This window comes from Xenia sp. Carnegie-2017, unplaced genomic scaffold (genome assembly GCF_021976095.1).
Source record: "Xenia sp. Carnegie-2017 unplaced genomic scaffold, XeniaSp_v1 HiC_scaffold_20, whole genome shotgun sequence".
Classification (NCBI taxonomy): domain Eukaryota; kingdom Metazoa; phylum Cnidaria; class Anthozoa; order Malacalcyonacea; family Xeniidae; genus Xenia; species Xenia sp. Carnegie-2017.
The window spans coordinates 3,600,462-3,613,475 of record NW_025813483.1 but is presented as its reverse complement, the minus strand read 5'-3'; the positions used below and the strand labels follow the sequence as shown (position 1 = coordinate 3,613,475).

General features: G+C 35.3%; 2 protein-coding genes across 3 annotated transcripts; one reads left to right on the top strand and one right to left on the bottom strand.

Annotated features, from left to right (window-relative positions):
- Nucleotides 1-117: 117 nt before the first annotated feature.
- Nucleotides 118-12,839, top strand: LOC124441374 (1-acyl-sn-glycerol-3-phosphate acyltransferase delta-like). Of its 2 annotated transcripts, XM_046991827.1 has the most exons (10): nucleotides 226-362; nucleotides 545-739; nucleotides 1,097-1,266; nucleotides 1,621-1,782; nucleotides 2,561-2,714; nucleotides 3,269-3,371; nucleotides 4,077-4,155; nucleotides 4,347-4,545; nucleotides 5,455-5,601; nucleotides 12,501-12,839. In XM_046991827.1, exons 2-9 carry the CDS (start codon nucleotides 580-582, stop codon nucleotides 5,586-5,588), a joined length of 1,161 nt encoding a protein of 386 aa, XP_046847783.1. In that variant the 5' UTR covers nucleotides 226-362; nucleotides 545-579; the 3' UTR covers nucleotides 5,589-5,601; nucleotides 12,501-12,839. The 2 variants fall into 2 exon arrangements, with proteins under 2 accessions (XP_046847785.1, XP_046847783.1); XM_046991829.1 differs by lacking the exons at nucleotides 226-362; nucleotides 12,501-12,839 and adding an exon at nucleotides 118-217 and having other exon boundaries at nucleotides 5,455-5,678.
- LOC124441370 (probable serine/threonine-protein kinase drkD) lies at nucleotides 6,225-12,683 on the bottom strand. Its single transcript, XM_046991824.1, has 11 exons — nucleotides 12,429-12,683; nucleotides 11,922-12,127; nucleotides 11,659-11,796; nucleotides 11,305-11,356; nucleotides 11,125-11,177; nucleotides 10,951-11,053; nucleotides 10,785-10,861; nucleotides 9,890-9,933; nucleotides 8,915-9,581; nucleotides 7,281-8,246; nucleotides 6,225-6,572 (listed from the first exon to the last, which is right to left on the bottom strand). Exons 1-11 carry the CDS (start codon nucleotides 12,451-12,453, stop codon nucleotides 6,321-6,323), a joined length of 2,583 nt encoding a protein of 860 aa, XP_046847780.1. The 5' UTR covers nucleotides 12,454-12,683; the 3' UTR covers nucleotides 6,225-6,320.
- Nucleotides 12,840-13,014: the final 175 nt, after the last annotated feature.

Below are 13,014 nucleotides of genomic sequence, written 5' to 3'. Positions count from 1 at the left end.
ACCCAGTGGGGAGGGGTGGGTTCAAAATATATCCTTTCGTATGTATGATGAAGTCGATGATTTTGCTGGAGTTTTTCATATCTCGTGTTGTTTTCATGTTTGCAGTACATTCTACATGGACAAGCTCTTCTTATAATTAATTAATCGATAAGTTTATGGTTAAAGTTTTCACTGTAATACAATACACTCCTTTTGTTTAACAAGGAAATTTGATTAGGTAAATATGGGTTTAATTGTTTACGACTATTTTAGTATAACAGGTTTGAACATGACAAAGTCCAAATTATCATGTTTTGTCACTCAAGGTGAACTACTGATACTGTTGTATATGCTGTAATTTGGCAAGAAGATATTTTATTAAGGTGATAAAATGCTACAGCTACTTACACGTGATAACCGTCTATCTGTCCGTCCTCTCACACGCCTTTTTAACTAATCTTCTTCACCATGATCGTAGCTGGCTAGAATTCTGGAAATACAATTTAAATTTTAATACTTCGTTCATCCTGATACAACGAAGCTATAACTCGTTTTGTTTTTATAGATTTTATATCATTAGAATTGCGTTCCTGTTGAAACATGCGAAGGTCTTTGGCACTTTTCCTGTGGCTTTTAATGGTGTATTTTATCAGTGGCTTAATTGTCAATATTCTTCAAGTCTGTTTGTTGCCACTATGGTACATTTCCCGTAATCATTTTAGACGGATCAACGCTGTTCTTTGCTATTCCCACTGGTCAAGTAAGTTTTTTATTGTTAAAATCTCGAGTATAAGTTGTCTGTTTTAAAAACGTCGTGTCTTTAACACACTTTGACATACTTCACACTTTCAAGCATTGTCCTTTGTTAATTTATTTAGACGATTAAATGTAGTGAAAGAGCTTTTATTGAGCGTTCATTTATTGCAAGTTGTCTTTAGACATTGAAATGAAACTGTTTTGATTATTGAAAGCTGTTTAGATTTCATTTATGCATTTATATAAGTTGTGTGAACAGATTTTCAAAATAGTTGTATGAGTTTTAAGAGCTTTGCAAAAGGACAGACTTATAAAGTTGTGATTCATCAGTAAGTAAATATATTTTATTCCTTTCTTTTAGTGTTGACCTTTGCTGGCGAATGGTGGGGTGAATTAGATATTAAATTTTATGGAAAGAAAGAAGATTATGATTTGATAGGAAAGGAACATTGTCTTGTCTTACCTAATCATCGCAGTGATATTGACTGGATGATTGGATGGATTCTCTGTGAACGTACAGGGATATTAGGGGTAGCTTTAATTCATTTGACTACTATGAATAACGATAATTAGTGATAATAAGTTACAGTGGATTGAAAATTCTTTTATTATCATAAAATGTGGGAAATGTTTAGCAAAAGAAATTGCTATATTGGCAATTTATAAGCAAACCATTTGATTATTTTTGACCAAGAAAAAGATGATAGTTTAGTAATGTTGTTGGCAAGTTTAATGAATTTCAAGATTATAAAGTTTGTGTAAAGTTTATGAACAGTATGTAGTTGTCTACTCATAGTAATACAGTATAAGGATAAAGTATTGACATACTTGACATAAAATTATTGCTGTTAGACCCATTTTCAAGTACTTTCTCATTTCTTTAAGGGTGCAAAATGTTACATGAAGTATTATCTAAAATACTTGCCTGTGATTGGTTGGATGTGGTGGTGTGCCGAATATGTGTTTCTGAAACGAAACTGGAACGCTGATTTTCCCATGTTGAAGAGAAGTTTGGATGAGCTCAAGGATTATCCAATCCCTATGTTTGTAAGTGGAAAGGTTTTAATGATTATATTCATGGATAAAGATTATGGTTAATTTGAAATGAGCTTTTTATGAAAGATTGCGGCCATTTACATAACATCAAATACCAAAAATGTACATCATAAAATTACACATTATTGAATCTGAATGATGGTTTATTATGAAATGATGATATTGTGACAAGGTTTGTGGGCACGAAGAGAAAAACTCTTAGTTATGGCAAAAAGTGCCTTTAGTTGTTAATTATTAATGCAAATACTTATTTCAAGGCATGTAGCGAAAATGTCTTCCAAAAACCACAATAGAAATCCATTTCCAGTCTCCCATCTAACTTTTTCTATGCCCCGCTCTGTGGTATGCCAGCAGCAGAGGCCAGAGAGGAATGCCCCCTCCCCAGCTGTTGATTTTTTGGGAGTGCAGAAATGAATATGTGAAATCAATTTTGAAAATGTGTTTAAAACCTATTTGAAATGAAACAGATGGTATTATTTTATCTGTGGAAGTCTGGGAAATGACATTTTAGAGCTTCTTGATTTAGAAATTTTCCATGTGGGCATGCCCCCCCTGACTCCACCCGTAAGACTCAAACCTATGTACAATGTTTGGTTCAGACCTTTGGCTATCGTTTCTAAGGTGGTATATTTTGGTGGTGGATATTCTTAGTGCAAAGTGACTCTCCCCAGGAGCATCCTTCACAGCACGTCATTGCCCAGATCTCCGTTTTTAGAACTCACTCCCCGACTCACTATCTCAAATTTTATTTCTATATTTATTCATTCAGCTTGGCATATTCCCGGAGGGAACACGATTTACCGAAGCTAAACATGAAAATAGTTTACAGTTTTCAAGATCGCGTGGTTTACCTGAGCTAAAGCATCATCTCTTCCCGAGAACGAAAGGCGTCATTATCACTTTGAAATGTCTTAAAGATACATGTAAGAAAATACTTATACAATGTCTTCAGCAAAGTTGTTTTTTCTGGGTGGGGAGTAAAATCTTCTTCTTGACTTAGTGTCTACTTAGTTAGATTTTATGCGCGAAGGTGTCTTGTTAGACTTGATATTGCTCACTGACTTTTGTATTCTAAATTGTACATATGAAAACTGTACATAAGAAAATATTTATAGGTGCAACGTCTTTTCTCTTGCCTGCCTTTTTTTGCATACGTCATTTCGTTTTTAGATGTTTCCACTTAGCCTGGTGTGTTTTCAACTATGTTTCTACTTATCAACGTGTTGCGGATTCTCTTTGTAAAAGTTTTCATCCATCGTTGTCGTTGCTTTCACTCTTTATCTGTTTCTTGAACTTTAATTTTCCTTTTTAAAGTGTATCGCAATTGTTTAGTAGAAAAATAGCATCCATTAACGATGAAAAAATTGATGCAACGCTATACTTTATTATTCTTCGCCTCTGTTTTTGTCGATACATTCCTAATACACACAAATGTCAAACGCGTTAATGAATTTGTTTAATGTTCGTACCATTTTAGTACCTGCTGTTTATGACATCGAGTCAGCTTATCCAGGGGACTGTAAACCAACAATGAAACATTTGTTGAAAGGCGGGAAATGCGAAGTTCATTTTTATCTTAGGTAAGAAAATGAAATTATCGAAGTAAGAAGTTTGTACTGATGAAATAACGTAGAAAGACAAAGATGTCAACGAAATCTTGACTTTAGTTCTATTTTATCAAATGTTCATAATTTTGTGTCATTAGTCGTTCCTTTTTATCATTATTCATTACTTTTGATCATTTAGAGTTCCTTTCTATCATTAGTTGTTCCTTTCTATCATTATTCATTACTTTTGATCATTTAGAGTTCCTTTCTATCATTAGTCGTTCCTTTCTATCATTATTCATTACTTTTGATCATTTAGAGTCCCTTTCTATCATTAGTTGTTCCTTTTTATCATTATTCATTACTTTTGATCATTTAGAGTTCCTTTCTATCATTAGTCGTTCCTTTCTATCATTATTCATTACTTTTGATCATTTAGAGTTCCTTTATACATATCATTAGTCGTTCCTTTCTATCATTATTCATTACTTTTGATCATTTAGAGTTCCTTTACATCATTAGTCGTTCCTTTCTATCATTATTCATTACTTTTGATCATTTAGAGTTCCTTTCTATCATTAGTCATTCCTTTCTATCATTATTCATTACTTTTGATCATTTAGAGTTCCTTTATACATATCATTAGTCGTTCCTTTGTATATCATTGATCGTACCTTTCACTAATTAGTTGTTTCCTTTAGGTTATTAGTAAGTTCTTCAATGTAGCTATATTTTTAGACGTATACCCATTGAAGAAATACCATGTAATTCTGATGATGAAATTTCAAAGTGGTGTACCCAGTTATTTGTAGAGAAGGTATCACAAATGTATTGTTATAAACAGCAACTTTTTTCGGTGTACCCAGTGTACCCAGTTATTTGTTTTTTTTTTCGAAGGAATAAATTTTTTTCATTGTTTACAGTTTTGGGTTACAAATAATTGGATCAAACGAGTTTACCCAAAGGCATGGTTGACGATATTGAACCATAAAATATTCTGTGTTGTAGGATGCAATCATGTCGGACTTTGTAAAGAATGGGAAATTCGCTGGAAATCGCGTAAATTTACCGAGGAGACAGAAAAATCTTTACTTTGTCATATTCTGGAACTTACTACTATCTGCTCCAATTCTCTATACTTTATACTCATTATTGGTGTCGCGTTTAGTTGTCTCGATACCAGTTGTTGGAGCTCTACTGCTTATAGGTATGAATGATTGACAAAGTATATGTTAAATGGTTTGAACCCGGGAGTATCGTTACATGTTTGTAAATGTAGATCGTCCTGGTTGGTATAGTCCTGAGAAGGACTGTTTTTGTTGTTGTTGACCGACGTTTCGTCAACAAAACGTTGCCTGACGTTTACTCCTCTTTTGACTCTGAAGATGACTACCGCTAAGGTTGTCGAAACGTCAGTCAACAACAACAAAAACAGTCCTTCTCAGGACTATACCAACCTGGACAATCTACATCTACAAACATGTAAAGTATATGTTATATCAGTCAATATAAGGGTTATACTGCCACAATATTCCCATGTCTATGCATTAATTTGTTTTCTTTTGCTAGTAAAAAAAAACGCGGCTAGCCATGCACAGTCTACGGTCATAGTGCCTACTCAAAACGAATTACTTCTTTCATTTAATTCTTTCAAACCCAAAAACTCAAAAATTCTTGTCGGTAAATTTTTCAGAATGCTACGGTAGAAATCTAAATTTTATACATTTGTTAAGTTTGCATAAGTTGTTTTGACCAAGGTTTGCACTTTGCTTCAGACAACCGCGGGTAGCGTGGTTACGAAGTATCATAACATGTCGCTCTTGTAACATTGTTTTCAACACATTTGTCAATGTCGAAATGTATGCCTAACTATTAGACGTGATTCTCCTTGGAAAAGTCGTGTATCAATTGATCAGCTATTTTGAAAGTCTTGTTATCTAGTGCTTTGTCACGATGAGAGTCGTGCTATAGCATTATTCGCAGTAATGAAAATCATTCATCTCGATACTTGATTTGCACCTTTCCTACTAAAAAAATTACCACGGTTTTAGAAGCTTATGTACTGTAGCTAGAAATACACGTTGTTATTAGGTATATTCATATCATGTTCCTCTAGGTTATGTGGCTTTCCGGATATTGGTGCATTTTACCGACTCTAAAAAGGGAAGCAAATTTGGACTTAAACAAAATAGTAAAGTTCAGAAAGAAGAGAGAAATGGACTCCATGATGACGGTGTGAAACAGGACTAGAGGATCGTCAGTCGTAAGCTTATTTTACGTAATTTCATTTCAGGGGACGGTTGCACAAAGCCTGGATAGCGTTATCCATTGGATAGCATTTTTTTAAACTTTTATAAAACCTTTCATAAAGCAAAAAGTATAAGATTCGAACTGAACAATCACTGAAATAAAATATTGTTTCGAAGATTACGAAATTTCTTTGTCGTAAGAAAAATATAAACACTTTTTTTACAAGTTTGAAAATTTTTGTTATCCAATGGAACGCTATCCAAGTTTTGTGCAACCTGCCCCAGAACTGCAATTTCCTGCAATTGATGTTTATGACGAGTTTAAACTTTCACTTTGATTCAATATCTCGTGAAAACATCATAAACACGATTTCTTTTTTTATTTGAAGATTATCCAGATCGTAATATTTACTTAAAATTGCTTTCCTATCGTGAAACCTCTATGAAAGACATAAAGTTCACTTTTCAGAGCAATTTTTATGAGTGTTAAAAACTGGAAAATTTTTATCTGAAACCGTTTGAAGAACTATAAACGCTGATGATGATTGCGTGGATTTATAACAAAAAAATACAAATACTAAAATGTATTTTCTATATGTATTTATATTCCCAAATACTCCAATTTAAATATTTTCTCCTAAGTGAAGTTTCATCAACAAAACTTTGAATAAAACCCTAACATTTAAATTTTCTTATGTTTTAAAAATTTGACTCGAAACATACGTTTGCTATCTTACGTCACTAAAATTTGTCGATTATTGACGGCAACTGTCCCAAACTGAGAGTTCGCAGATTCTCGTTGCAAGACCGTAAGAATCTCGGCCATCGTCGGTCGAGCTTCGCTTGTCACGTGAGTACTTCGTTCGGCAAGTTCACGAAGGCGAGCATTGGTGATTGATCGGATTTGATCGCGTGTTTCACCAGGCACAGGCAATTGACGTATAGACATTTCGCAAAGGAGTAATCCAAAACTATAGACATCCAACTATAAAATATCAAATATTTTTATTGTTGGTGATAATTCATTATATATATCATGGTCAATGCTCAAGGCATGACGCGGAGTATTGATAAGTTTTGACATGGTGTTTTATTAAGTTTTATTTCGACCATTGTACCTTTCTATGTATTAAACTTTGATTATTTTTTACTATTTACTATACCTGAGTACATCACAACAACGTGATGTTATTATCTATGATGTTAAGACATGAAAGACACTAGAACTGTGTTTTGAAATATCATCATAGTTCACAGTTGATCTTGTAGTTTAGTTGGTTGAGCATTGAAGACAATGATTATCTTGTTACTTTACCTGAGTACATCACAACAACGTGATGTTATTATCTATGATATTGAAATATGAAAGAAACTAGAACTGTGTTTTGAAACATCATCATAGTTCACAGTTGATCTTGTAGTTCAGTGTGTAGAACATTGAAGACAATGATTATCTTGTTACTATACCTGAGTACATCACAACAACGTGATGTTATTGTCTATGATGTTAAGATATGAAAGAAACTAGAACTATGTTTTGAAATATCATAGTTCACAGTTGATCTTGTAGTTCAGTGTGTAGAACAATGATTATCTTGTTACTATACCTGAGTACGTACATCACAACAATGTGATTTTATTATCTATGATATTAAAATATAAAGTAGAATTACAAAAATAATGATATACCAACCTTAGTTGACTGTTGTGACGTCGTTGATTCGGGTGCAGCATAAATACAAGCACCAGGACTGACGGTCATACATTGACGCATAAAATTAGCAGCTCCATAATCTGACAGTTTGGCATGGTATGTATCACCACGTTGCCACAGCAACACATTCGTCGAACTTATATCGCGATGTATGATGGGAAACGGCTTGGTGAGATGAAGATAGTTGAGTCCTTTGGAAACATCAAGTGCTATGGACACAACTTCATCATGGGAGAGCGAGCGTTGTTTGAGAATTGATCGAAGATCAATATCCATCAGTTCCGTGACGAGCAACGCTACGCCATTGTCGTTCGTTGCACCGATAAATTGTAACAAATTTGGATGACGACATCTCGAAGCAATTTGCATTTCACGTTCAAAAAGCCGTTGATTGTGGGGAGATATTATCAACTCATGCATTTGTTTTACAGCCACAGATGTGCCACGTAGCACTCCTTCTTTTACCCAACCCCACGCCCCTTGACCGAGCACCCTTTCCGTGATCTCAATCTCATCTCGCGCTATCGTCCAATCACGCGGCTGCATCCTAGAGTATTCATCAACAGTCTCCTGGGCTCGATGCAAAGCACGGTTCGCGTCTTCCAACTGTTGACGAGTTGATCGAAGCTGGTTATCGCATTCCTCGTAGTTCCTCTGCATCCTCTGATATTCCTCATTGCTTCTACGAATCCTATTCTCATACTCCGCTCGAGTTGTTACCATTTGACTTCGTAAATCAGTCAAACAAGCACTAACTCTTTGACGTCGTTCACGTTCTTGTGATAAATCTAAATGTTTTTGTTCCAAATCACGTCGTAGTTCTTCTACCGTCCGTCTCTCTCTTTCATTGTCTTCTTCTGTCCTCGAGATTCTCTGTTGTTGCTCCAACAGATTCGCTTCACTTTCACTTAAACGAGCCTGGCTTTCACGAAAACGATTGCGTGTCTTATAAAAGAGAAGAACATGCCCGTTATGAACATGGATGATGATATTACAAAACACAGTTCTAGTTTCTTTCATATTTTAATATCATAGATACTAACATGACGTTGTTGTGATGTACTCAGGTGTAGTAACAAGATAATCATTGTATCCAAAGTTCTACTAACTGAACTATAAGACCAACTGTAGACTATGATAAAGTAAATGGTTTGAACCCGGGAGTATCGTTACATGTTTGTAAATGTAGATCGTCCATGTTGGTATAGTCCTGAGAAGGACTGTTTTTGTTGTTGTTGACTGACGTTTCGACAACCTTAGCGGTAAGGTTGTCGAAAACCTTGACGTTTTACAAAAACAGTCATTTTCAGGACTATACCAACATGGACGATCTACATTTACAAACATGTAGACCATGATGATATTACAAAACACAGTTCTAGTTTTTGATATCTTAATATCATAGATATAACACCCCGTTGCTGCGATGTACTCAGGTATAGTCATAAGATAATCATTGTCTTTAATGTTCTATCAACTGAACTACAAGACTAAATATGATAGAAACCTTTACATTCAATTATTGAGCTACTTCTCACAATTTCATATTGCAAACTGTATCATATCATAGAGCAGTGCTCATTAAACATGAAGATCAAATCAATCTTTCTTACCTGTTCTAATTCCTTGACCATTTCCTCATTTTCAGTTCTGTTGTTATTCAGACGTAAACTCAACTCAGACAGTTCTTGTTCTAAATCATTTGTACGAGAGCCGTCGATAGCCTTCTGTCTTGACTGTTCCACGAGTTTTCTGTTAGCCGTCTCGAGATGTGTTTCCACGTCACGTAACGAAACACGCAATTCGCGAACTTTATTTCGTTCCTCTTGTAATTCCAGATCCCGTAATTCAACCATCCGTTTTTGTGCCTTCAAAGCACTTTCCTTTTCCGTAAGATCATTCTCAAGTGACAACATTCTCATCATCTCAACTCTATTTTCTTCAAAACTTTGTTCTGTCACAAAATTCTTTGTTTTTCGACCATCTCTACACTTATTAACCTTACGGTAATTCCTTTCTTTTGAATCATCAGGTTTGCCGTATTTTTGCTCGTCATCTTTGGGACAAAGAATTTCATTCTCTCGACCACCATTGGACTTATGTTTGTCATTAACATTTATCATATTACGTCGACGTTTGGCAACTGGCGAACAAACAATCTTTGTTGCCTCTTTTTCTTCGTCATCTAGTTTTTTCTTTTCTATTTTCTCAGGTTGGTACTTTGATTTCTCAATGCTTAGGTTATCATCTTCATTTAAAACTTGCAACGCCATTTCAGAACTAAAAATAAACACAAAATTCCGTGACCTTTTCCTCGTCATGTTCAACATATATTTCAACAAGACGCCTACGAGGCCAGGCGTTCACTTGGGGTTGCTCGAGAGTAGTGTTTGGTTATAGTTGCGTATTGTAATAGTTGCTAAATAGCACAACGAAATTTACGAAAATGTAATCTCACATGTGGTTCTCTTAAGATTTTGATTGTTCAAGGATTTCGTGTCAGTCACGCGTGAATTATGTAATCTCGCGACGTTATTACTGTACTCCACCTTCGGTGGCCCGAGTAATTATAATACATATCTTCCAACCTTATTTCATTCCAATGAACACTGGCATCAAGATCGCTTCGTAACTAAAAAGTAATTTTACAATATTTCAACATGATGGCAGTGTAGTCTTCATTTTATAAATCCTTTTCATATACCAAAGAATGGTGAAGGTGCAATGCTATACCGGTGTTAAAACTTACACTGGTGGCCCTGTGGTGCTTACTTATGGTGGTGACCCATGGTGCTTACTTATGGTGGTGACCCATGGTGCTTAGTTACTTATGGTGGTGACCCACGGTGCTTACTTACATATGGTGGTGACCTTGTGGTGCTTATGGTGGTGGCCCATGGTGCTTACTTACATATGTTGGTGGCCCTGTGGTGCTTACTTATGGTGGTGGCCCTGTGGTGCTTACTTACATATGGTGGTGGCCCTGTGGTGCTTACTTACATATGGTGGTGGCCCTGTGGTGCTTACTTACATATGGTGGTGGCCCTGTGGTGCTTACTTACATATGGTGGTGGCCCTGTGGTGCTTACTTACATATGGTGGTGGCCCACGGTGCTTACTTACATATGGTGTTGGCCCTGTGGTGCTTATGGTGGTGGCCCATGGTGCTTACTTACATATGGTGGTGGCCCTGTGGTGCTTACTTACATATGGTGGTGGCCCACGGTGCTTAGTTATGATGGTGGCCCATGGTGCTTAGTTATGGTTGTGACCCCGTGGTGCTTAGTTATGGTGGTGACCCTGTGGTGCTTAGTTATGGTGGTGTCCTATGGTGCTTAGTTATGGTGGTGACCCACAGTGCTTAGTTATGGTGGTGACCCATGGTGCTTACTTATGAAGGGATTTATGCATGGGGGGAGGCCTTAATATATGCGGAGGTTTACCATATGCTATATTAACTTGCACTCATGTTTTTATACTTACATTTTCAAATTCTCTCTTTACATCATTAGGAATGGCTTCATATCTTAAATACATAACCACTTGTAGTTTTCCATCACCTAAAACATTAAGACTTTATTACAAACATTTCCTTGTGAATTTGTCAGTAAAATAATCAGTAAAATAATCTCACTACCATTGAACATACTTTGTAATAGTTTGAATCTATTCTTCATGCCTTCAAGCAAAGATAAAGATCGAGTCTTGTTGACCATTACCACAATAACAAATGGTGGCTCAGATAAATTTACCTGTTCATAATACCCAAGTTAAATATTATGGAAAACTGTCTTTAGCTTAGTTTTAATTAGATTATACTCACATTGATGTTTGATAAATCTTTACAAGGAATTTGAAATGTTAAACTTTCAAAATCTAAATAAAACACAATTGTATTGTTATACTCAGAAGACAAGTGTGTTGCTATGCTCAGAAGACAGGTGTATTGTTATACTTGTAATCTTTTTCTGTTTTTCAACAAACTTTTTTATGCATTTACTACCTTTGACCGTTGATTTCAACTCCATTTCTATGAGAATTCGTTGAGCTTGGATCTAGTAAAATTATACATCACATTCTCACATTAGAAAACAACTAATTGTGAACAGAAATGTTATTTTGTATGATTTCACAAGTTAAGTCTACAGAACAGGTGCAATGACCAGACAATTTCTATACATTTTATTCTACTTTCCTGACGACCCTGCAAGGGCTAAGGTAGGATTTATGAAATTGGACAGCGAGTCCCTTAGTAAGTGCCGAAAAAAGCAACTTATTTACCTGTCAAATTGCCCCTTCCCCCCCCCTCCTGCCCTGTCAAATTGCTGAGTATAATATCATATGTAAGAATACTCACTCTGATTGGTTGTGATGCTTTTCCCACTAAATCTCCAATTCTGACATGTGATACATGAAGTATTATAGACGCCGGTCTTTTTCTCTTGAGTTTACTGGAACAGCTGTTAGCTGTGTTTGTTTCATTTTTTGTACAAGTCTATAAAACAGCACAAAAAGGAAAATTGCAAGTTCATCCGATTAGTTGAGAATTTTTATCTTTTATTTTGGACATGACTTAGGAAGATTTTAAATCATGGTTTTAAACATATTGAAACATTTTACCTCTTTGATTTGAGTTGGTTCTTCTAAATCATTTCTTCCTTTTGTTTTATCTGATTCTGAGTATCTTGATTTGCTTTTTGAATGACTTGCTGATTGAGTGACATTAGTATCTTGAGAACAAGCAATGCCATTTTCGTAAACATAATCAATATCCATTGCCTCGACATCTTGCGGCGGCATTTCATTTTTTACTTCTAATGCATTACCTTGAATTGAAAGTAAATTTGAATCGTGTTTGTATCAATCCACATTGTTCAAAAACCCCAGTTTGTCTAATATACATATATAAATTATCAAAGTCAGAAGGTACAAAATGAGGTATGAAACAGGTTTTAGTCAAAAAGTTTCTTGATACTTACGTACAATGTGGTAATTTGGATTTCTACGCAAATAACGTTAACAAACATAGCCATAGCCTTAAAGTTTGAAGGTTATCGCCCTCGTGTCTGAAGTGACAAAGCCTGGAGAGTATGCTAAACGTAACTAATATAATTACTATGAATTTACCGTTTGATGACGCTGTCGCTGGCATGTTGATTTTGTATATTGTAGTGACATTGGAATTTAAATTCTTTCTAGTTGACGTTTTTTGAGGGTGTCTGAATGCGATTTATAGCCGTTGGTTGGAATCTTGCTGCCCGTATTCTAGTCATGGAGCGTGCAGGAGGTGTTCTGTTATTATTGACTGTATAACTGTTAGTCTTTTCAACAACCATCGTCTTGTATTTATAATAGTCTGTTATACTAATACTCTTTTTAAACGTGGTTTGACTAGTTCGGAAAAAAGAACACAAGTCACATCATAACTGTTATAAAACATTTTTTAAGCGCATGATATGAGTATTCCACCAGTATATTTAATTATTATCATTCTTCAGATTCTGTAAATCCAACAAAATACAAGACAAACTCCCCATCTTTTCTTGTCGAGTTTTTGTTTACATGCATAACCACTGACCTGTATACTAATTACCTGGACGGAAAATCATCATCCAAATTACTATATTTTATTAATAAGACTCATAGAGAACACAATGGAGTCAATGAATATAACTCAATGTGCAAAACTAATGAGCGTGATAATAACACACGA